Genomic DNA, 26,638 nt, shown 5'->3' with positions numbered 1-26,638 from the left:
AGTGAGAACATATTAAAGGTTAAAATGTATTTCGAATTACACAGAATAAACAGAAAAAAAAAGTATTATAATATGTACGATACGATAAGATACGATACGATACGATGAGATACGATACGATACGATACGATACGATACGAGACGAGACGAGACCGGACCGGACCGTACCGTACCGTACGATACCGTACCGTAGTATGAAGTTCATGGCCTTCACTAAATTAAAAAGCTACATTGTTTCACTCCCTGGAGTGAGGAAAGTCGCACTTTCCTCACTCCAGGGAGTGACGAAAGTAGGCTTGTTCGAGCTGCTGAGGTGAAATAGTTATTTGTGCAACAAGAGAGGAAAGTTGGTTTTTCTTGCGAGTGTTTATTTTGAGACTGAGAAAGCGAAAGATCCTATAATTGAATCACGAGCGAAGCGAGTGATTCTAAGGTAGAATATTGAGCGTAGCGAGGGACTCAAAAACACGAGATGTAAAATAACTTTGCTCTCGTGTTGCACACATAATTTTTCACCTCAGTAGTGAGAACATTTATTTTTGTTATACAAGGGTGCAAAGTTGTATTTTACCCGCGAGTGTTTTAACACACGAGAAGTAAAATACATTTGCACCCGTGTGTAACACAAAACTTTTCCCCTCACTATAGCGAGGAAAGTGCAACATCCACAGGCGTTAGATCATCTTCATCAACTGGAATCACTAATTTTTTTACGATATTATAACAAAAAACTCTGGAAATTCTGTACTTTTACGTGAGAAGTTTTTAAGTAAAATTTTTGTTGACAATGTTGACATTTCTGACGTATCGAACCATTATTATGAGCGTTTTACGTTTTGTTATCTGTCAAGCTACTTAAACACGCTCCATCCAAGGTCAAATTACTTTCCCCACTAGTGGATAAAATGCGTTTTTCCCCGCTTGTTTTAAAGGATAAAAGACGGCTTTCCGAGCTAGTGAGGGGAAAAATGTATTTCGAATTACACAGAATAAACAGAAAAAAAAAGTATTATAATATGTACGATACGATACGAGACGAGACCGGACCGGACCGGACCGGACCGTACCGTACCGTACCGTACCGTACCATAAAAAAAAGTAATAAAAGTATGAACGGTCGGTCACGGTCGTCGTGAACGCTGCTCGCACTATTAGTGCTTGAGAAAGGAGACCTAGGCTCTCCGAAATATGTCGCGCGAGTGACTAAAACAAGTGAGTCTAAACCGTAAAATGATTTAATATTAGTATGTCTCACAACAGTTTAAATTCGATTAAAAGTATGAAGTTCATGGCCTTCACTAAATTAAAAAGCTACATCGTTTCACTCCCTGGAGTGAGGAAAGTCGCACTTTCCTCACTCCAGGGAGTGACGAAAGTAGGCTTGTTCGAGCTGCTGAGGTGAAAAAAATTTAGGGGTCTCGGCACCGAATACAGTTTTTTGTACCGCACCGTAAATAATTAGTATTTATTAGCATTACCGGTACCATGCCGCAGCGGAATAGTTATTAGATAGTAATTTATGTTAACTTTAGTTTTATTTATTTTTTGATTTTAAGTTTTATAGTTTAATTACTTGTATATTTTTTTAAAGTAAATGTAAAAAAAAGGTAGGTATGATAAAAAAATCCTTTCCTCAACAATCCTTCCTTTCAATCAATCAACGCGTCACCGCCACGCCACACGCGTCGCGCGATTGGTTTCGCACTCCGCTGGGCCCGATATATGTCTGAAAGGTATTCCATTAGCTTACAGAGACAGTGAGCTTGGATGAGGGCTCTCTATCGCTCGAATATTCAAGAGAGATAGTGCCTGATAACAAATATTACGATTTTCAATGTTCGCGGCAGCGGGCTGCATTTCGATGTTAAAGTTATCGATTCGGACGATATCGGCCTGTCAGTTGTTCGGAACTGTCAAATTTCTATCGCTCGAATATGCAAGAATGATAAAGAGGCAGAACATGAAATTTGGAATTTCCGTTTTCGCGGTAGGTCCCCAGATAGGCATAATTTCGTAAGGTTTAACTTGACCTTCTCGCTCCGGCACCCCGCTCACAACTGCATCGGCGCAGAACTAGGTACTTATAAGCTTTTTAACTTGAGCGTTCACTGTCAGGGCATTAATCTATATTTTTTCACCGTCCTTTATTTCAATCCACGTGTCACCGTCACGCCGAACGCATCGCCCGCTACGTTTCGCGCTCCACCGGGCCTGATGTGGGCCCGATATACTTATGTCTGAGAGATTCCATTAGATTACAGAGGCAACATGAGGGCTCAAAGGGTATACCGGGAACATCTAAAATTTTCTGCCACTAGAAAAGCAGCTGCTACAAAATGCCCAGTTGCATCAAGTCTTTCTTTTTAACAACAAACAATAATTAAATGTATAAAAAAAATATAAAAAGGCAGTTTTTTACTTTTTGCTTGTTACACGCCTGAATTGAATTGCTGAATTGCCTGATACACGTTCTGAAAGGTATAGGTGTAAGCTTACCCGGATACGAGTGGATCGGAGCTCCTGTGGGCCCAAAACTAGTCTCGGTTACCAGTTTCGGTTTTTATCACCAATTTTACTGAAAAGACAATTGTTCTGACTTTTAGATCCCCTTCTTCATCGTGATAGTAAATTATAAAAGCGAGTTATTCGCTCTCTGATTACCGTAAAACCAACCAACTATAGTCCTTCTTAATCCTCCCCAACTATAGTCTTCTTATCCCATTATTTGGGGTCGGGTCTCCTCACTTTTCTGTGCCAAGTCATACGATCTTGGGTTGTCTGGTCAGGCAATTGGGCTTTTTCGAGGTCTCTTTCTATGTTTTCTACCATGTGGAAGGGGGGCGGCCTCTGCCTCTCCTCTGTCCTGGTAGGTTCACCGCAATTTGTACCACGTGGGCTTCTCTTCCTTTGACGTAGCCATACCAACGAAGACGGTTTTCAAGGACTTTATCCGCGATTGGTGCAACTTTGAAACTACCTCGCATGTATTCATTGCGGATTCTGTCTATTCGGGTTACACCTCCCGCCCACCTGAGCATGTTCATCTCATTGGTATGTGCCTTTTGTTCGTGCGAATTCTTTGTTGTCCAACGTTCAGACCCGTATAGTAACGCCGGACTGCGGACGGTTGATAATTTAAACACATATAAATTAAGCTTCTGATGGTAAATAGTTATAATTATAACAGAGTGATGCGTCAATAGATTAGTACTTACATTTTTCTTTATTATTCCTTTTGATTGTGAAAAGTACACGAATATTACAATATTTTGATACAATAATATATTGTTTCGCCAACTGAAGGAAACAAGGAAATTAGTAAATCCAATAATGTACAATGGGGTTGTCTTCAAAGACAATGTATTATTTATCAAGCGACGATGCATGTGGCTTATAGACCGCGAGCCAGGCGCAAATTTCGTCAGTCATCGCTTCCCGGGCGAAAACTCGTATAGCGGTTAACGGCTATCTATGATAAACCCTCGTGAACGTCAGCTGCCGCTCCGTTGGTAGGTTGAGGAATGGCAGCCACCGAAACGCGTAACACGGTCTTTCCACGGCGATACAACCGGCTGATGATTTGTTTTATTTATCTAAACTATCATCTGACAAACTATCAAACGGGAGGCGATGACGCCGGTGACTGAAAAGAATTTCACTAGACTTATATTGACCGGTCAATATAAGTCTAGTGAAACTAACCGTGAATCATTCAAAACTCTAATTGAAAAGAATTTTCTTTTTTACATGTTCATGTGACCAGCTGGCGGTCTTTTCACAGCGATACAATCGGCTGACGATTTTGTTTATTCACAATAGCATCTAAACTATCATCTGACAAAGTATCAAGCGGGAGGCGATGACTAAATATTTTGTATGGACTTTTTTGCTGCCATTCCTCAACCCACCAACGGAGCGGCAGCTGACGTTGACGAGGGTTCATCATACATAGCCGGTAACCACTATAGGAGTTTTCGCCCGGGAGGCGATTGGTCATGGAAATCGTTCCTGGCCCGCGGTCCCGGTTCATCGATATGCCACTATCACTGTCACATTTCGCAAGAAAGAACGTGAAAGACCATGACATGACATGACATGACAGCTTTCACATTGTGTGCCAAATTTGATCGAATTTTGACGATTTTTATTTATTTTAAAAACGTTGCCTTACAATATCTGTCAAATTATTGTTTAAGTTAAAATTGTTTTTTTCTTCTGTTTTTGTTTATAGTGTCATATAATAAATAACCGAGTAAAGTTTGATTAAAAGTCAGTTAGTCAGCCGAGTTAGAGGTGACTGGGAATTAATTGTATCGAGCGAAGTGTCATAATAAAATTCGTCTATTGGAAGCTGTGTTATTAAAGATGATATAATCAAGAACTACTTACATATATTTTTTCCACGTCTACGAATATCAACGTCTCTTAGAAAAATATGATCATATAAGTAGATTTTTCGCCTTCTGGCTCAGGGAACGGCCTTAATACGGACTGACACTTAAGGACGAAATAAGGACACGTCTAATAATGTTCACGTACTATTGAAACCAAATGCTAATTTAACAACTTGGTCTGTATTCGATCTCATTTTGTCATCAATTCATTATTTGCAGAGTAGGTACCTAGCACCTACTAATATATTTCTTTTTTATGTATTGGAGCGAGTTCATATCTGAAAGAGAAAACTCCCAATCTTGCTTTTAAAATAAGTAGATATAAAGCTGAACCATACGATTCAACTTTTAAAGTCGTAAAACAACAATCAATCGTCTTATTCGACATGCTTTTGTCGTAGTTTCAATTGGTGTTCGACGTTATCGTTTGTTAATCATTGAGACTTTAACCTTTTGAATCTTTCATCTTTTAGACCTGTTATAAATCTACCTTTTCATCTTCCTGCAACTCAATTTACTTGTGTTAAACAGTATTTTTCTTTTATATTCATGGCACCTTTTCCTTATTGCAAAACCAAGAGAGGATATTAGAATTATGTCGTTGTGTTGAGAATTCCCTCCAGTGGCTTTGTTGTATATTTTGGTGGTGCGGTGAGGCAGCTAATGTGGATCGGCAGATCGACACAGCGTGCAGCGACGCTTCCTGGCCCCGAATGACGGCTTTTGGATGGAATGATTAGGGTTCCGTACCCAAAGCGTAAAAACTGAACCCTATTACTAAGACTCCTCTGTCCATCTGTCCGTCTGTCTGTCACCAGACTGTATCTCATCAACCGTGATAGCTAGACAGTTGAAATTTTCACAGATGATATATTTCTGTTGCCGCTATAGGTAACAACAAATACTAAAAAGTACGGAACCCTCGGTGGGCGAGTCCGACTCGTACTTGTTCTTTCTACTCCTCGCTGTTTCGCGAAGGTTGGCATTATTTGACATTTCTTAGGGCCGGTTACATCAAACCGTGTTTAAAGTCTATATTTTATGAACATTTTGTCAGTTTTTAGTGTCCAATACAAAACTTCGTTCACGGAACACTTATGGGATCACTTTGGTTTGGTCTGGTATTATGGAATAACGGGTAGCCTGACAAGTAACAATTTGTTGATAAACGCCAATTGAAAACAAAATTTTGTATAAAAAAACTTAAATTCGCTGTATTTTTTTAACTATGGCATCTGAAGCTACATAAACTTATTACAGACCTAGATATACCTTATCCTATTGTAAGTACAAAGTTTCAGAGCTATCGTTTTAACAGGAGAGGGTAACTACGTTTGGTTGGAGAACTGACCTTGCCGGGGACTTAAATAATGTTTTAATGTGTAAAAAATGTTGAAGCACAATTATTTTTTAATTATTGGTTTAAGTATTGGTAAGCGCAAAAACTTTTGAATTAATAAGTGTGCACGGCTGACTGAATTATTCAAGTTGACTTTTTAAATTTCATTCATAAAAAAACCACAAGGGAGTCCGGGTCCAGAAGGGAGGTCGAAATTACCATAAAATTGTTAAATTAGGTTGTTTAAGCAATTAACAGTGTTGGCACTGCTTGTGTTTGTGCGCGTGAATAATGTGTCCGACAAGAAAATAAATAGCCATGGACAAAAAGCAAAATTAACCACTTATTCACTTGACTAAAAAATAATGGAGGAATGGCATGCCTGTATATTTATAATAATACGTCACGCCCTGCAGCCTGATAATGAAATAAACACGGACACTTTTCTACAAGCAAACAGAAAAAATACTAAATCTATGTAGTATTGTAGTATCAAATAACCTTAACCCTCAATTGGACACAAAACACAGAAGGTCGCGATTTCAATAGCCGGAAGATTCTGGTTAGAAAGAAAAATACAAAAACAAGATCAAAGGTTTTGTCCATTAGTTTAGATGTTGTCGAATTAAGACACAAAAAGTTTTTAATAAGTACAACCTTTGCAAACCTACACCACACACTACCTCAACTACTAGATGGACGACATAATACAATTGAGGTCACCACACATAAGCGCACCCCAAATTTGGTATGGGAGCGCTTCCGCTTATTTCAGTTACGTCCACAATTACGACCAGTACTCGAGTAAATTAAAAATATGTACAAAAATTAACCTTTAGCGGTGTACCTGAGCTGCTGAACTATAAAATGATGTAGCATAGCCTCCTAAGCCATACAAATGAAAAATCCAAAATTTACCACTGAAGTTTGAACCTAATAGTGTGGGTGGGTGTGGGTAGAGTTGATTTTGCGTTGTTAGAAAATTGAACGAAACAAAGCAAATTAAGTGACTATTCCAATTTAATAGTATTAAAATTTTATCGAACTGAAGAGGTACTATAGGTAGGACTTTGGGCCTTAAGAGGATACAATCCAGGGGCCCTATTCGAGATGCACAACTGTCAGTTTCGGCTTCAACATCAGTTCAACAGTGGAATGAATCATTTGTTCATCAACTGTGGAAAGTATCATTTGGTTGTACACCAAAACTCATTCATTGAAAAAATTATGCAACAAAAATCAACTTTGTTTTCTTACTACTATACGGTTTAAAATGGCTCTGAACTCTGCGTGGTTCGGTTTGGTTTCGTTGTCACCTAACTGTGGATTGCTAATGTCAAATTTACCTATTTGACAACACACGATTTCTTCCATTCAACTGAAGTTCAACACGAAACGTCACTTAACGCATGTCGAATACCGCTCCTGTTGTCTGCTCGAATCGTAGCATGTTACAAGTACCTATATAAAATTGCACTGTGAATTGTAGTTTGTGACCTACATAAACGAACTGCTGCGCCGTCAAGTTAGCCAACTTAATAAAACTAGCAAATTCAGGAACATAAAAGCATACGCAGTTCGTGGTAGTAACGTGACTTGCATGTTGATTGGCTGCGACATATCTTGACCGCAATCAACCTGTCGTTATACAACCGACGTCAAAATATTATGTTTAAAACACTTTTGCACCTTACTCCTTCGTAATAAGGCGAAATGTACCTATATGTACACGTGTTTCACGTCGGCTATATAACGTAAGCATGCTCGTTTTTATAGCCGAGTCAAAATAATCTGGCCTATGGGGCAGCAAAAATGAAATGGCTAGCAAAATGGAAGTAAAACAAGTGTAAACGTGAAATACCGATGAAAACACTGCCGCCTAACTTAATCATGGTATGCATTGGTATGCTCCTGACCCCCGAGGGCATACCAGCGTCCAAGCGGGAGCCTCTAGTCTATGGTTATGTAAAACTGCGCCATTCAATCCAAAAAATACAAAGGTAATCTGTGAACATGGTACCTGTAACAGTGCCGAAATATCGGGAATGCAACAATTTACATGGAAAATATCTGTAGTTGCGTAAAACGGGGGACTTTGAAACTCAAGAGCGACTTTTGTTATTAAAATTGTCAAAGTAGCCTCATATTTTCTGAAGTCCGGTTTAAGACATCGCAATAAAACCGTTGGATTAAAACAGTTGTTCCTACTTTTGTCTATAGTCTATTGTGTTAAAAGCCTGGCTAAACACCAACTTCTGAACACTAGATTGAATGATAAGCTACACAAGCAACCCCGGAGGATTAACTAAATAGTTCTGATTGTTCCACCGCGGAAATTGTCGTCATTAAGTATTCCGGAATAATTTGCGGCTAAACTCCGCTACGGAGTTAAACAACTGTCAAATACTTGCTAATCAGCGCTAAGATCTGAAATGTAGATCAAATGTTTGTTGAGATGTAATTATGTACGTCTGAAGTTTAGATCTGAATTAATACTAGATACCACTGTTCTGATCAATGAAACAACATCCGTGACATTGGAACATGAAAAATATTTTTTTACAGATACATCTGTGAGTTTTTCATTTTATATATTAAAGGAAAAATGCAAAATTTCACCGCGACTTCATAAAAATTGAGATTAGGTGAGGAATGACAGGTTTAAAAGGCAATATAAAATTTCGCACTCGAATTTACAGCTGGAAGCCTAGCCAATATGTCTATCGATGATTAAAAAAAATACGCCAATCGTAACTTAAGTATTGTTTGGAAATAGTTACGTGACTTTTCGTAACATCTGTATTCCCGATACATTTTTCTTTTCGTTTGGCATATTTCGATGTACGATTGTGGTCTTGGCAAGGCCCCCTGTTTTTTCAAAAAAAAAATTATTTTTTTATCAAACAAGTTAAACATAATCGTTTAACGTTGCATGTTTTTACATATATATTTACTTATAACAACACAGAGTATGTTCGATCTCCTCCGACCTCGTTTTGGATCATACACATGCTCGAACTTCTGAATTTAATAGAATTTGCTTACAACTCCACTTAAATTACATTTGCATATGGCGTGATATCTTCAGACGGTGTCAACTATAAGTCCTGTGATAAATTATCATACCCTATTATCAATGGAACAAAGCTATGTCCCAGTTATTATCTATTAGCTGCATATTGCACACATTTTGATATCTTAAAGCGGTGTCAGCTGGGTGTCTTTGACAAATTAGTTTGCTTGCATGCTCGTCATCATCATTCGCTTGCCCTTGTCCCATTCACTTGGGGTCGGCGCAGCATGTCTTTTTCTTCCATACCTCTCTGTCACCCGTCATCTCATCATTCACTTGCGTTAGTTTCATATCATCTTTCACACAGTCCATCCACCTTTTCCTCGGTTTTCCTCTCCTCGTACCTCCCTCCACATTCATTCTTAATACCTTTCTCGTCACATGACTTTCATCCCTCCGCATCACATGCCCGTACCATGCTAGGCGATTTGCCCTTACTTTTTCTGTTATGGGTGCAACTTTCAGGCTTCCTCTTATATACTCATTCCTTATCCTATCCATTCTCGTCACGCCACACATCCACCTTAACATTCTCATCTCCGCTACATGCAATCTCTTTTCATCCGTCACTTTTAGGGCCCAACATTTGCTTGCATGCTCGTATACGAGTATATGCCTTCATTTAGCATGTCCTTTGTGACATATATTATTATGTAAACTATGCAATAATATGTTATATCACCTGTACTGGCTATTTCGAAGCGCCTGCAAATTGTTTTTTTTAATGGGATATTTTAACACATATTTTTATAAATATGTGTTGCATTCCTTATCTTACCGCTTGCCCTGATCCTAAAGAAGCTATGACCGCACTAGTTTTACGAGTGACTATCATCTAACCTTTGAATCCAAAGTTTCGTCACAGAATAAATCCACTATTATTTATTCTGTGGCGAAACTGTACAATTGATTGTAATATGAGCGAATTTCGAATTCATTTCGTGAATAGAAATAAGAAATTCAGTTAGTTATCAGAATTTTGAAAGATGTTATTGATAATTACATAATTATAATTATTTTAAAATGAGCACCGAGTAATAAAATCTATTCTGTAGGTAAGAAGTAATTTTAATGAATATTTAATTAAAGCATCAATCGTATTGTTGGCTCCACTAAGTATAATCTTACCTTCGGTTTGAGAACCGTATTCGAGTATCTAATCATGATCTCATTTATTTTATAATAATTATATTTTATTCTATTTTAATCGTAATAAGGTTAATGAATGATTTCAAAAGTCTTTTAGCGCTTGATTGATGTATGTATTGAAAGGATACAAAAGTATTTATGTAACAAATTCTTATTTCAAGGTAAGTAATTCTACTTTAATGACTGGCAAAATTCGCAGCAGCCAAACACTGTAAAAATATAAAGCCCCTCCTCATAATATAATTTGCAAGCAAGAATAGTTTCTGAAGGCTCATTTGTATGAACTCGTCTTGCGTAGCGAACTGGGATTTCATTGCAATCTCTTGCAGAAGAAAGATTATGAGATCTAGACTTGCACGCGTTCGTGCTAATGTAACTTGGCCGTAGCGTAGTGATGTACGTGTAGTAATTGTCGGGTGCGATCGAGATTACTGGAGGCATATCCAGATCTAAAACTACGGTAGGTACAATAATATTCTAATCTGACCTCAGTACGGTCGAAACAATAAATAAGTGCCAGCGGGACGCGCTGAGATTAAATATTTTAGCTATGCGTCGCCTAACTGTAGAGCCATCTTAATTCAACTAAATTAAGCTAGCTTAGAATGAAGAAAATTATGACATTTTGAAAACATATACCTAAACCTCTTAAGGCGCGCAGAGAAAATACTCATATACGTATACTTTTATGTGGTAATTGTATGCTTATACAAAAGACATACATATTTAGGTTCCACATAGACTGAAAAAACATATTATGAATATAACATAACCTAGGTATACTTTTACAATGGCGTTAAAAATAAAACGCAGTACGGTAACGAAAGGCAAGAAAAAAATCATCTTAAAAGCTAAAACTGTTAGCTGTTAGATATTTTTCGAAAGCAATTCAGATACAAAAAATAATGCTATAATAAGAAGTAAGACATACTCCGTGAGTTTACAAAGACGAAAGTTTATAACAGTTATTTTAATTTGTTTGCTACCTAGACTAGAGTAAAATAAACAGTTTTTGATTTAACGACCACAAAGGGGTAACTTTATAGCTAGTTTCAGTTTTTATGTTGAGGTAAAGGGTAAGTAAGCTTAGAAGGTTTTATTTTGAACAATAGGTATCTTATTTAAATTCTAATGGTCTTGCAACTATTATTCTTGCCTATTTGGGCTTCAAAACTTTTGGATACGAACGCCAAAATAAAGCCATCAGCGCGTGGAATAGTTATTTGTTATACAAGGGTGCAAAGTTGTATTTTACCCGCGAGTGTAGAATTGAAACACGAGCAAGCGAAAGGATTCTATAGTTGAACCACGAGCGAAGCGAGCGAGTGGTTCTAAAATAGAATCCTGAGCGTAGCGAGTGCTTCAACACTTCTTCTTTTCCTTTGCCTTATCCCACATTAGGTGGGGTCGGCTCTCCTTATCCTTCGGCGCCAAGACGATCTGTCTTGAGTTGTCGGGTTGGGTAGTTGGGCTTTTTCCAATAGTTTGGCCATACTCGTCCACCACGTCAGAGGGGGCCTTCCTCTACCTGTTTTGCCTTCTGGCAGAGCAAGAGCTTTTTGCACGACATGGCCGTCGTCTCTCCGCATAACATGGCCGTACCACCTTAGTCGCGTTTCCGTAAGTTTTTCGGAGATGGGAGTGACTTTGAAGCTGCCTCTGATAAGTTCGTTTCGTATCTTATCTATTCTTGTAACTCCACCTGACCATCTAAGCATTTTCATTTCGGCCACATGTAGCTTTTTGACGTGAGTTTCCTTAACCGGCCAGCACTCAGCACCATACAGCATTGCTGGTCTCACCGCTGTTTTGTACACCTTACCCTTTGTACGTATGGGCATTCGTGGATCACAAAGAACTCCGGTGAGTGTCCGCCATTTTTGCCATGCGACATTGATTCTATGGGAAACGTCTACTTCTACCTTCGCGTCATTTGTTATAACCGAACCCAGATATTTAAATTGGCTAACTTTTGGTACTTGTGTTCCATCCGGGTAGTAGAGATTGCATCTGTTTGCCACATTGCTATAGTTGCATTCAAGGTGTTCGGTTTTCGATCTACTTACTCGGAGTCCCGCGTTTTCTAAAGTAGTGATCCATTTGGTTAGGGTTATTTGCAGGTCTTCGGCACATTTAGAAACAAGCGCAATGTCGTCGGCATATAGGGGGTTCCAAGGCAGTTCCTGCTGAATGGGTTTTGTGATATAATCCATAACTATATTAAATAATTGGGGGCTTAGCGCTGATCCCTGGTGGACTCCCACTTCGACCGCGAAATATTTGCTTAATCCGGTAGGGCTTTTGACTTTCGTGCGAATGTTGGAATATGTGTCCTGAACCAAGCGTATGTAATCCTCGGGTATTAGATGTTCCCTCATTGATTGCCACACAAGTCTTCTTGGTACCCGATCAAACGCCTTTTCTAGGTCTATGAATATAAAGTGCAAGTCTTCCTTATTTACGCGATGTTTTTCGGTCAGTATTCTCATGGTCTGTATTGCGTCTGTGGTCGATTTTGATGGGGTGAAGCCAAATTGATTCGGTGTAATTACGCAGATGTCCATAAGGCGTTTGTTTAGTATGCGCTCCCACAGTTTAAGAGTATGTGAGGTTAGTTTTATCCCCCTGTAGTTGCAGCAGTGAGTTATGTCCCCTTTGTTCTTGTAAAATGGAATAAGGTAGCTTTGCCGCCAGGCCTCAGGAATAGATTTGTTTTCCAGTATTATGTTAAAAAGTTTAGTGAGCCACTCTATTGCTGATGGTCCCACAGCCTTCCAAAGGTCGGCCGGAATTTCATCAGGGCCTAGCGCTTTTCGATTTTTCATTTTATTGACGGCTTGCTTAACTTCGTGTACAGTAATCTCGTGAATTGGGCCTTGAACTGGTGGTAAGGGATTAAACTCCTGACTCGGGAACTCCTCATTGAGTAGTTCGTTATAATACTCGAACCATCTGCCATTTATATCTTCATGGGAAGTAAGTAGTGTATTGTTCTTACTTTTAATAAACTTATTGGATTTGACGTCTAATGTAGCTCTGTTTCTATTTTTAGCTACCCTAAAGATATCTGCGTCCGTTTTGGCGTTCTCAAGATCTCTGTAAAATCCCTCTCGTGATTCGGCCCTGGTTTGTGCCACACATCTTTTGGCATCTTTCTTTGCCTCCTTGTATTTATCTCGGTCGTGTTCCAGTCGAGAGCTTTGCCAGATTTTGAAAAGATCCTTCTTGTTTCTAAGGGCTTCTTTTACTCTATCATCCCACCATGAGGGGTCTTTGTTCGTGCTTACGCCTCCTTTTGAAACTCCCAGTGCGGTTTTTGCTTCATTTGTGCAATGCGCTTGGAATTTGGACCACATCAAGTCAGCATTTTGGTACCGTGTTTCCAAGTCTTGCGCCAGGTAGTCGCGCATTTTACTGACGAAGAGCTCACCTTTAGGGCCAGGTAGTTCTTTCCATTTTATTTTTGGAGTTCTATCCACTAGCCTCTTAATGGGCTTTGGCAACTTGAGCACCGCTACTAGAAGCCTATGTTGTGACGTTAATGACTCTCCTGGGATCACCTTACAATCTCTGAAGCCACACTTCAATTTTTTGTCTGCAAGTATGTAATCTATCTGAGATGACTTTCCTCCACTGTTATAGGTAATGAGATGAGTATCTTTCTTTTGAAACGCGGTATTTATTATAACAAAATTGTGCCTTGAAGCAAATTCTAAAATCTTTTCCCCTTCTTTATTTAAAGTGCCATATCCATACCCACCGTGAAAACTACTGTATGTACTATTGAAAGCGCCTACGTGACCATTGAGATCACCCAGAAAAAGTTTGGTTTCTTTGTCGGGGATATTTATAATCACCTCGTCTAAGTCTTCCCAAAAGGCTTCTTTATCCAAATCTTTGCAACCCACTTGGGGTGCATAGGCACATATGACGTTTAATATTGATTGATTATCCATAGCTAACTTAATTGCAATAATACGGTCTGACTTTCTTTCAATGTGAACAATTCTATCTTTGAAGTGAGGGTCCAGGACTATGCCAACTCCATTTTTCCCATTATCCTGGCCATGGTAGACGAGTTGATAACCTAGGCCTAAATCTCTGGATTTGGATCCCTTCCATCGTATTTCTTGTATACAGCAGATATTTATCTTCCTCCTCTTAAGGGTGTTTGCCAGTTCTTGACTACGTCCGGTGAGGGATCCCAAGTTCCATGTCCCAAGTCTAATGCTATTTAGATGCGAATGTTGGTTCTTGTCAATGTCGTCGCTTGGGGGGGACGCCCTAGCATTATTCGCCTTTTTCGCATTCGCGTCGCTTCCGGGGTACGCCCTAGTATTATTATTGCCCAACTTTTTATTTGCTTTCATGATTTGGAGAGAGTTGTATCGGCTGTATGAGTTTTACGGCCGGTTGCCACCTGACGCCAAGGTTGTGACTACTGCTAGCCTGGGAGCCGCCGTTGGCTATGCTCTTCCGCCGCCATCCCTTCTGAGCGCTCCAACCTAAACGCCCAGCACGTCGCCAGCCTCTGCTTCGAGTATTCCAAAGAAGCCTGCCGACGGGGTTTGTTACGAAGTGTCCTTCTCCGGCCTTGTGGTCCGCGGGAGGTATTTAATTTCCCTCCTACCCTCCGGTGGGGGTACCTGCTACAGATACGCCCAACCGGTGAGCATTCCCCTATCCGCCACCCGGGGACGCGGTCTCTAGGGAATTAGGCTACCCCGAGACCGAGAAGCGAGTGCTTCAACACACGAGATGTAAAATACATTTGCACCCGTGTGTAACACAAAACTTTTCCCCTCACTATAGCGAGGAAAGTGCAACCTTCACAGGCGTTAGATCATCTTCATCACTGGAATCACTCATTTTTTTACGATATTATAACAGAAAACTCTGGAGGTTGTGTATTTTTACGGAGTCGGTGAGAAAAGTTTTTAAGTAAAAAATTTGTTGACAATGTTGACATTTCTGACGTATATGAAATGTCAACGATGCGTTTTGAAATTGCATCGACTCAACTTGTGCGTTCAGATTCATATTTAACATCATTATAAAAAAAAAAATATCTTTATTTATCAATTAAAACAATTTCACAGGCACATTGCAGTGAACCCCGCACTAGGCATGGCCTGTATCGCAGGGTTCAAGGTCATTACAGTTATATTACATATATTAAACATAAAGATAAAAGAAAAAGAGGAGTGTGAAGTGTGAACTTGTATGTGTGTAAGCTTGTTGTGAGGAGGGAGTGAGATGTGTGTGTTTGTGTGAAATCTAAAAGTGTAATGTATTAATTGTGTTCGCGCGTTATGAAAAAGAAATAATAAATAATCTTATGAATATGTAGGAAATAACTTATAACAAACGTTTCTTATGGAATTTTAAGGTTTATGACTTAAAATCATTAAATAAAGCTAAATTTGATATTTTTTATTAGATTCTCAAACCATTTATTTAATGATAATTAATATCGAACGAACCATTATCATGAGCGTTTTACGTTTTGTTATCTGTCAAGCTACTTAAACACGCTCCATCCAAGGTCAAATTACTTTCCCCACTAGTGGATAAAACGCGTTTTTCCCCGCTTGTTTTGAAGGTTAAAAGACAACTTTCCGAGCTAGTGAGGGGAAAAAATATTATATGGATATTATGCCGATACTCATAATATATGTCATGATGATTAAACAGGTGCAGATAATGACCAAACGAGTTTTTTTCTTTCAATCTCAACTCAACAGTTGATCAAACGATTAGTTCAGTCATGCTTCATTATGTGTGCCGTTTTCATTTAGAGACAAGTAGATATGTGATCATGAGAAATATTTGCACATAATGCACTTTCTTCTCCCGACTGAGCTTTCGGGGGCGTCGGATCTGTAATTTTTTTAACTCCCGCACTCCCTGCGTCAGCAACCGCGCTAGGCACGAGCTGCCTGTGACACTGAGCCTTGTGAGCCACGAGGGGGACTATTACCTCTGCCAGCTAAGCCTCCGAGGGGCATCTGTAGTCAGTTCGCCAGCCGCGAGCTGCCAGTGACACTGAGCCCTGTGAGCCACGAGGGGACTCTGTAGTCAGTTTCTTCCCCCGCACCTCCTAATACGTTAGCAACCGCGTCAGCCGCGAGGTGCCTGTGAGCCATTAGGGGGATTCTTACCTCTCCCAGCTGAGTCTTCGGGGGGTTTCTATAGTCAGTTCGTCTCCCCGCACCCCCTGTGTCAGGAGCCGCGCCAGCCGCGAGCTGCCAGTGCTGGACACCGATCCGCGAGGGGTTGTCCCTGGGACCCTGAAGCAAAATACGGTACTTGAAATTACCATTTATACATTGGTGTCAACATGTTTGGGCAAAAATAATAGCCGTAACAGACTACCGTACCGCACTGCGACCTTGGTGCGGTGCGGCGCACGTATCGATAGTGTGTAAGATGGTCGCCGTACGTGCGTTAAAGACGCAGCTATAAGTTAGAGCGAGAAAGAGATATTTTGACCGCACCAAGGTAGTCTGTTACGACTTTATCTTTGCACCGATTTGCACAGAACAAAGTGACAAGAGTGTTATTTAGACGTCATATTTTCAAAGAAATTTCTATACATATTTATATCAATAGTTATACTCGTAATATATATCATTGTGTATCTATATAAATAACTGAAAGATACAAATGAAAAAGGAGTAACGCCTAGAGGTAAGTTATCACATCTAATATAATATAATATTTTTGCTGTATAATTTTAACGCTTCTGGTTTGACATGACTTTAATATTAATAATAACTAGGTATTTATATAGATATGTAAATTTATTTCGCATGTTAGTATGTAAGGAAATTATTCAAGTTTTTGTACGCCATCAGGCAGGGTATAGTGCTACAAATATTTATTTACCACCACTGTAATCAGTTTGACATATACTTACCTACAAATAAAAACACTTTGAACTTCTAATAATATGCTACTTTGAATTAACACAAATCATACTAGAAATCAATGGTTTAAATATTCTATATTGCGAAAAAATATCGCTGATTAACTATGAACCGATCTTGACATCTTGAAGGCATATAATCATTCTATTTTTAAAATGCACTATTTTAAAACGTTTATACTGTAAAAACTAACCGATAAAGTAATAGTACATTATTGTCGCGGCTCGGAAGTAGCTACTTGCTGGCTGAGGATTCGTTTTAAACGGACGACCTTGGGAGTCCGTTTAATTGAATCCGAAGCCAGCAAGTAGCCTTCCAGCCGAGTCATATATAGTGCTTTTCTCAAAAATGGGCAATAAATACTAATATAATAGAAATATTTTACAGAAGCAACGTTCTTATGTATATATTTTCACAGAAAAAAGTAATAAGATTTGCTTTGCCGCCGTTTTATTTTTTTAATTAAAAATAGAAGTGTATTTTTCTGCTGAAAATATGCCTACCTATTTGAGACACCTAAATAGTCGCGGTACCAACATTATAATAATAAGTACTGATCATCTGTTTGGCTGTTTAATGGACCTATGCCTTCATTTGATATGGCCACTTCAACTTTTAAAAAGTTTGGAACTCGACAAATAATGGAATTTGTATGCAACATTGCAGTCCCGAAATCGAGACTGCAATATTTTTAACTTTTTAATTTTTTGACTGACCATAAACAACGCACTTCGCGACCAACTTGTTAACCGGCAACGTCGACTTTGCCGTCCATTTTTGAGAAAAATAATATACCTATTTCCATACCACAGTTAATTAACACTGTAAACAAAGGCCTCTCGTTGGAACTTTTCCGGATCGTGCTTTATCAGTCCATCGCCGTCTTCATTAAGCCGCATGATTAATACAACCCAGCCTTTTTTGTCACAGTAGGTTAGACAAAGACAATGTACAAACAAACAGAAAATTTATGTGATGATATTTTGTCAAAAAAAATATATTTAAGATTTTATCGTCGACTATATACCTCTTTAGAGAATCATGTACCTCATTAAGAGTCCCCGGCAAGCTCGGTTCTCCATACAAAAGTAGTAACGCTCTTATTTTAGAACAACTATCTAGATTGCTCTGAAACTTTGTACTTACATTAAGATAAGGTATATCTAGGTCTGTAATTAGTTTATGTAGCTTCAAATACAATAGTAAAAAAAATACAGCGAATTAAATTTTTCATATACTAAAAACTTGTTTTTGCTCTATTTCGTTTGTTTTATATACCAGAGCTATATAAAATAATTACAGACCTAGATATACCTCATGTCATTATATGTGCAAAGTTTCATTACAATCCAACACGTAGTTTTAAAATAAGAACGAAACTCCGTTTGTATGGGAAGGTAAAATTCGGATGAGCTTGCCGGGGACTCTTAAAACCTGATTCTCATGAGGTTGGTATATTATTTTAATTATAGTTCCTATGGCCAAAAGCACCTTCGATGATATTCTCAGACCCTTTTTAGGGTTCCGTACCCAAAGGGTAAAAACGGGACCCTATTACTAAGACTCCGTTGTCCGTCTGTCCGTGAAATTTTCACATATGATGTATTTCAGTTGCCGCTATAACAACAAAGCAGTTTTTTTAAAGTGAAATCTAGCAAGCAAGAATGGAGCCAGCTTTCGAGATCTCATTAAGTCGAGTTTAGCTTGAGGTGTAAATTTGGTAACAATGCAATAAATAAATTGAGTCAAGACATAATCACAATATTGGTTGATTTTAAAGGACACATCAAAAGTGCATCAAAATAAAGGAATACTATTTAAATAAATTTTCTATTTCTCTTTTTTATTATTTCCCCTTCTTTTCTAAAAAAATGAATCCAAGAAAACGATAAGTCAAGCAAATACCTATTTGTATAAGAAAATATTTTATTACGAGCAAACAACATCAAATATTATTGCTACCATTAATCAATAGTATTTTATAGGTACTTAATCCAATTTTACTTCCGCATAGAAAAATAAAAATAACTTCCCACGCTTCAGTTAATCGTAAATACTCGTACTTAGCGTAATTCGCCATTCTGCGTTCCCCGCACGCTTCGTGAAGTTGGTGGCCTCAGGGAGTGCAGGCGTGCCTAATCTTTTACTCTCCCAGAAGGCAAATTATTGAGATGCGAGCGCTCGACTAAAAAAAAAAATCAGGACTATTTTCGCACAAATCTTACAAATAGGTACCTGTTTGCCTTCACTCGAACATGGGATTTCGAGTGAAGGCTACTTAATAGTTCCTGACTCCCTTCAATAGGTACTAATCCCAATATTAGGCGTTTACTTTATAGTAATAGAATCGAAGACAAATGGTAAAAATAAGTGGTCAAATACCACTCGTTTCTCAATTTCTATCGCTCGTATTTCAGAAATAGCATTTCATCGTTTTACGCAGATTTACGAGGGACAAAGGCGAGCTCTCGAAATTCAAAAATTTGAATGTACATTTTCCAGCAGCACTTCCCTTATAAATTTGTGGTTAAAAAAAATCATTTATTTCGACGATAATACAATCCATATTGTGTTAGTTACAAATATACTACATAATAAAATTAGAAACATAATATAAAGTCAGGTTGTCCGTGACTTTGAACGTTATATCTCTTCGAACAAAGGGTGCCAGTATATTCAAAAATATTTCTAATAAAAAGTATTTGACAGACAGGCTAATTATAGCTTCATGATGACTGCTAAAAGATAACTGGACATTTGGCATTCACAGAAATAGAACAAAATTTAATAAAAGTATTTTATTTTTCTTTACCAAGACAAGACTATAATGGAATTCATCAGTTTTCGTTATTAATGTTAAGGCCGAAATTTCAGATCCCTATTAAATAATTCATGTAATAGCTTAGACGACCACGTTAAATTTCATTTCAAAGGATATTAAATATGCATTGGTTCGTATTAAAGCCTCCTACAATTGACCACAACATTATAGGGGCATGCTGCATGTTATTTTATTAGTAGTGCTGTTAAGGTAAAATAACAGATAGTTGAATAAAAACGCGAAAATAACACTGTTAGCATTTCACGGCCACTTGCTATTGATCTGAATTTTGATGACCTAATAAATAACCCAGAGTGAATCCCACGCAGGCTGAGCCGCACAGCTAGAACTAAGTAAATACATACATGCATTTCAGTGGACAATCATTCACAAACAGACTACCAGGCGTATTAGAATTTTAGTTATTGCTATCGAAAAGTGAAATTTCTTGAACCAAAAAAGTCACTTTAGACACTGACAGATCAGTATTATATCAAACACAGATCGAATAACTGAAATTTGAATACGCCTGGTAGTCTCCAACCATGTTAGACTTAGTATCTAAGGCAATGGAAGTGCCTATCTATTTAGAACAATCTTAGACTGATTGACTCAGAACCAAACTCACATAACAATTCAACATTCACACTGTCAACTTACATCTACATAAACTAACGGCACTTCCTGTTGTGCTATAAATACTCACCAAAGGACAACAAAGCGAACCACATTTATTATCATTAATACGTATGATCGGCTAGTGTGTTTGTGTGCCCGTAACGATTTTCCAATATTTCCCACTCAATGAGTCCCTCAGTCGGTCACTCTCACTCGTTAAATAATTCAAGACAAGATCCCTACGCGTGGGACAAGGCAAGAATTTGAGCATGATAATTTTTTAGAGAAATTGATAGGCATCTTTTGCCATTACTTATTTGTACATTTGACGTTAATATGTTTATCTACGCACATATCGTTAGTGCTCTAAAATGCGTTCAGAAACCGTAGGAAATGATCAGCATTATTACAACCAATTTTACTATGAGAACTTTCTTATCTGTGGTAGTAGGTAAAATCTGTACTTTAATGTTATTACGTTATAGATTTTTGTAAGGTTATGAGTTTAAATTTGGAACGGCCGTCGCAACTCAAGTGGGTCCCTATTCTAGTATCCATAGATATTAAAACAGTTATCGAAACGAAACGTCAATTCAGTATGTTTTTTTAATATAAACCGCACGACATTTGATTTCGAGTGACATGAGAATAGGGACTTCATTCGTTTGTCTATAATTTTAAAAAAAACATTCGTCTTGACGGAGGATCGAATTGCCGCCATTACTGTTGTCATTGTTTGTTGTTTTTTTTTACTTTTTTGCTGTTACGAAAGTAGAATTGTGAAAAATTATTTGTAATTTACATTTTAGTTGAAAATATTAGTAGTTAGTTTCTGTATTTGTTCAAATTTATTTTTTATTGCATTATTTTAATATCTGTATTACTATCTTTAGATATTTTACAGGTAGCACTAGTAGCAATGCAGGCCATTTCTCTACGGCTTCTGAACCCATCTTAGAGTACTTATGATATGTGTGTAGATAAAGTAGTGTATGCAACTGTACATAATTAGGCCTTAAAACACTCGTGTGATTCTATTATGAAACTCGCTGACGCTCGTTTCATAAAACCAGACTTGTGTTTTTAGGCCTCATATTATGTATTAGTTGCATAAACTACTATTACGTTATTGCATCTCAAAATGTAAAAATATCTCGACTCGCCGTCGACTGTACATCAATCACGACAACAGTCTCGAATAGGGTCCATAATAAATAAATAAAATAAATATTATATCAGAAAATTGTATGCGAGCCAATATGGCCCCTTTTAAAAGTAGGTACTCGTAGTAGGTACCTACTAATAGTAAGTAGGTTTGGTAGTTAGTAGTGACTTCCCTGACGCCACTGCTCTTGAATTGGACCCTATCGCCTCAGAGGACTTATATTGATTCCTGTTGGAAGTCACGTTCAAATTAGCTGGAATCGCTCAATGGAGGACTCATTTAGACACGCACAGTGTCAGTTTATATACTTATACGAAATGTAACTTGACATTTACCATGGATCTTCGATCAAGGAAAATTAACGTAAGAAAGTCGGCCTAGTTTCATTAGGGCCGATAGTTTTTCCTCTTGGTTGGGATCAGAGGTTTAAAATTATCCTGCTGATTATTGAAGTTCTAGCTTAAATATTTGTATCTTCCTGACGACCGAGTTTAAAAACTTACCATTGAGAAAGAGTCAAAACTTAAAAAGGGGCCTGTACTTGTAGATAGCTTCTGCCGCATCGATATACTAATCGATCAGTTAATCTATCCAACAGTTGTGAATATTACGAGATACGAGCCAAAATCACAATCGGCAGCTGCGTAAAGCTAGTGTCTGCAACAGATGTTCTCTCAGTAAGGTAGGGATGCCGATAAGGATTGCGCATGTAAAGATGAACCCGAAAAGGAATCCCATTACAAATCGATCTTCCACATCCCTTAACGCGTGAATTACGTTAGTTGTCATAACCAATGCAATCACTAGATTCCTTTAACGCCGAATCTAGCTCAGACGGTGTCATAGCCAGGGGCCCTCGCAATCCTCTGGCAATGGAAATGATTTCCTTATTCAATCATATTTGCCCGAAGCCCAGGCAAATGATAGGGAATTATTTGGGAGCGTTTCAATCTTTTTGCCGATTGGAATATTTAGAAGTGGAAATGTTGTGCCGTGTTGGGGACATGCTAGAAAAGTATCGGGTACGTGAAGCTATTTTTAGGGTTCCGTATACAAAGGGTAAAGACGGGACCCTCTTACTAAGACTTCGCTGTCTGCCTGTCCGTCTGTCACCAGGCTTCTCATGAACCCTGATAGCTGGACAGTTGAAATTTTTACAGATGATGTATTCTGACTTTCCCGTTGCCAGGGAGGTTTTGGAATTTTACTGAGCAATTTTTACTATAGGACTAACCAGTAACCACGACATCGTGAAAAAGAAAATTACCCTCCCATAGAAAAAGGACCAGCCAAAATGTATAAAGCAGCCAAATTTTTTTTCGCGATTTCGGGATTGTCCCACTGCACTTACGACTTATTTTTTAACCACCGTGTGTTTTCGTAACCACTCAGACATCTTTATCGCACATTAACGTTAATCCAGTTATACGTCGCTCAAAAGTTAATTGAGAAAATGAAAAGTAAACGTGGAACAAAGAACAAGGCTATGAATAATTTTCAGACAATAAGCGAGCGAATGGCGAGCGACGATCAACAGAGCAAAAAATCTATAATGCTATGAATTAAAGAACAATTTACTATTCTACTCCAGCACGCTGGTAATACAATATCGTAAAAAGGTATTTTATTAAAATGCAATACTTACTTCAGCGTTTTTGAAAATTCATCTCCTAAGGGGGTGAAAAAGGGGTTGAAAGTTTGTATGAAGATCAAAAATCTTTTAGATTACGGGTTTTGAAATTTTGTAGAAAGGCACTATATTACAAGATTACAACGCAAGAAAAATTATTTCAGCGTTTCGAAAAATTCGTCCCCTAAGGGGGTTAAAAGGGGGTTGAAAATTTGTAACGGGAATGATTTGAGTAGGGACTAGAAATTGGTAGGAACACAAAATACCTATTAGAAACTTGCTGTTAAAAATTCATCCCCTAATAGGATTAAATAGGGGGTTAAGGGGTGTATCGGGAAATACTAAATCCACGCGAACGAAGTCGTGGGCAACAGCTAGTACCTACATATGCACAAAGTCGCGTTCTGGATGGATCAAATGAAGGAAAATGACAGAGAATCTTAAGTGTGTGTAGTGTAACACTCTTACAGTAGATGTCGCTAGAGCCTCCCTAATGGCTAATATATGGTGGAAATTTTCGCTGCATTGGGTACGGTCTTGGTGGCTCAGATGGTAGAGCACTGTACTAGTGATCCAGTGGTCGTGGGTTCAAGTCCCACCCAAAACAGCCGTTTAAGAAGTGTAGCACTCTTACGGTAGACGTCGCTAGAGCCTCCCTAATGGCGAATATATGGTGGAAATATTCGCTGCATTGGGTACGGTCTTGGTGGCTCAGATGGTAGAGCACTGTACTAGTGATCCAGTGGTCGTGGGTTCAAGTCCCACCCAAGACACCCGTTTAAGAAGTGTAACACTCTTACGGTAGATGTCGCTAGAGCCTCCCTAATGGCTAATATATGGTGGAAATTTTCGCTGCATTGGGTACGGTCTTGGTGGCTCAGATGGTAGAGCACTGTACTAGTGATCCAGTGGTCGTGGGCTCAAGTCCCACCCAAGACAGCCGTTTAAGAAGTGTAGCACTCTTACGGTAGATGTCGCTAGAGCCCTCCCTAATGGCTAATATATGGTGGAAATATTCGCTGCATTGGGTACGGTCTTGGTGGCTCAGATGGTAGAGCACTGTACTAGTGATCCAGTGGTCGTGGGTTCAAGTCCCACCCAAGACAGCCGTTTAAGAAGTGTAGCACTCTTACGGTAGATGTCGCTAGAGCCTCCCTAATGGCTAATATATGGTGGAAATATTCACTGCTTTAGGTACGGTCTTGGTGGTTCAGATGGTAGAGCACTGTACTAGTGATCCAGTGGTCGTGGGTTCAAGTCCCACCCAAGACAGTGATTTTTTCCACTTTTAATTTATTTCTAAGCTTAATAGCATCGTTCGCACGTTTTTTGCTTGATACAAAATTAATATAGTAAAAGGTATTACTAAGTTCTAAAATAATACAATGAAACTTGTGCTCTTCTGTCTTGAGCTCTAGAATTGAGAACAGCTGTTGCTAAGTTATTGTTATTGCACAATCGTGTGCAAAGTTACTGTTTTATCTCTTTATACTTAACATGGCATAAATAACGTAGATCACACTTTGCGTCTCTGCTAATATTTATTCATGCCTAAATACAATTCATAAATAAAAATTTGAGACACTACGTTACTGATCTATTGTACAAACTTACCTAGTTTTACCAAGAAATTAATAAGTAAGGTACTGGCAAAGTACCTATTTTTATTACAGTAAAACATTAATTTACAATATTGTTTTGTCAACAAGTTTAAGTCTCAAGTCTAAGACACAACAGATCAAAATGTGTTTGAGTAATAAGCAATTTGTTTGAAGTAGTAGCGTGTTACCTTGTGTAACCCTGGCTTTAATGGCCCCAAGTTCTTTACCTCGCACTCAATTTATCGTGCAAATAGCTTTAAACTTAACGGTTGTTTTAATGCGGCTCTAAACCGGTGTTACGTTGGAACACGATTCGACGTTGTACATAAAATGTGATAAAATTATACTTCGTTTTTTTTTTTATCATTAGAAAAAGGGTGAACAATCTTGACATGTTTTTATTATTGAAAAACACGTTTGAAAGACAGCAAATATGTAACAATTATATACCATATAATTATGATTATTTACATATGTGATTTTAATTGCATAAGTAATCGTTACAATTTTTTTTTGTGTTTTTCACTATAGAGACACGTCAAGATTGTTTACCTACCCTTTTTCTACTGCTAAAAAAAAGGTTTGTACGTACCTACTATAACCTACCTATTATAAATAATTATAATAGGTAGGTTATAGTAGGTACGTACAAACCTTTTTTTCGTACCTACTATAACCTACCTATTATAAATAATAATTATAATAGGTAGGTTATAGTAGGTACGTACAAACCTTTTTTTAGCAGTAGAAAAAGGGTAGGGTAGGGCATGTATAGACATGACTGTTAATATATTTGTTTTATTTTACATAAATCCCATGCCCATGCTATATACTGTAGGTTATAGGTTTACCTGTCTTTTAGGAAACTAAATATTTTCTTTTATGCCGTTTAGTACAGCTTTGATGTCTACCGTTCTCCAACTCTCCCTCAATTGCTCAAAGGTTAACTGGAAGAGATCCCTGAAAGGGATAAGTTCGCCTTTGTACAAATGATGCGTTTTTCTCTTGTTTTATGTTTATTTTTGTACAATAAAGAGTTTTACTACTACTACTACTATCATCCAAAATTGAATAAGTTTTCATTTTTTGAAACATTGTCTAACATATATGTATAACACAAAATGCCATAAGAGATGTTATTGTGTACTTGATTGAATAGCTCTTAAGAGCTCTTCACTTTGTGTTAATTAGTGATATTATCTATTTCAGAAGAAATATGGCTTAGATAAAATAATCAACTCGGATTACGCAATTTAATAACACTAACAGCATCATAGTGGAATACCTGATCCACAGAAAACCGCCTACAGACCTGATCTTTATTGCCTCATTGCTATAAGATTAACTACGATAATAAGAACACAATTGGCAACTTATGCAGTAAGACTCTCCTAATGAATTGAAACGACTAGCTTACAACAGGGTGCCTAGCCAAGGTGACAAACAATTGCGCTACGACAACGAAACGCTTTGTGTGTCTCTATCACTCTTCCATATTAGTGTGACCGTGACAGTTGTATCGTTCGCTACGGAACGTAAACGATAGGCATGTTGCCTACTCTCCCAGTAGAGGTAGTTCCTGCCTCGCACGGATAAACTGTGGGGAATGGACTGTCGCCTGCGAACCCGCGATATATCTTCACCGTTACGACCTTAGAATAGAAGAGGAGTACTAATTTGACATCTGCTGCGACACGATATGTTCCTTAAAAACATCATAGAAGGAAAAATAGAGGGAAATAGAGGAAGAGGAAGAACGAGAACAAAAAAATCAACCAAATAAAAGAAAAGGTACCAGAAGGTTAAGGAGTTGGCAGAGGACCGGACGAGTTGGAGATTGCCCCACCGACAAGAGCACAGCTCTTACATAAGAAGAAGAAGACGACCTTCAAGAAAAGAGCGTATTCCCATCTTAAAAG

At 38.2% G+C, this 26,638-nt stretch overlaps 1 protein-coding gene and 4 non-coding genes across 5 annotated transcripts in view; 4 read left to right on the top strand and 1 right to left on the bottom strand.

The window, feature by feature from the left end:
- The window catches only part of LOC134744422 (ankyrin-repeat and fibronectin type III domain-containing 1), a 246,812-nt gene that overhangs the window by 153,817 nt on the left and 66,357 nt on the right, over window positions 1-26,638 (bottom strand). Inside the window, exon 4 of the mRNA XM_063678234.1 lies at window positions 16,117-16,245. Coding sequence (XP_063534304.1) covers window positions 16,117-16,245 — 129 coding nt within the window. The remainder of the gene's footprint in view (window positions 1-16,116; window positions 16,246-26,638) is intronic.
- Trnat-agu (transfer RNA threonine (anticodon AGU)) lies at window positions 23,653-23,725 on the top strand. Its single transcript has one exon. It is a non-coding gene; the product is annotated as a tRNA-Thr (tRNA).
- On the top strand, window positions 23,819-23,891 carry Trnat-agu (transfer RNA threonine (anticodon AGU)). The gene has a single exon. It is a non-coding gene; the product is annotated as a tRNA-Thr (tRNA).
- Window positions 24,152-24,224, top strand: Trnat-agu (transfer RNA threonine (anticodon AGU)). Its single transcript has one exon. It is a non-coding gene; the product is annotated as a tRNA-Thr (tRNA).
- Trnat-agu (transfer RNA threonine (anticodon AGU)) lies at window positions 24,318-24,390 on the top strand. Its single transcript has one exon. It is a non-coding gene; the product is annotated as a tRNA-Thr (tRNA).

The sequence above is a fragment of the Cydia strobilella genome, chromosome 9, assembly GCF_947568885.1.
Source record: "Cydia strobilella chromosome 9, ilCydStro3.1, whole genome shotgun sequence".
Classification (NCBI taxonomy): domain Eukaryota; kingdom Metazoa; phylum Arthropoda; class Insecta; order Lepidoptera; family Tortricidae; genus Cydia; species Cydia strobilella.
This window is presented reverse-complemented; position numbering and strand designations above follow the sequence as displayed.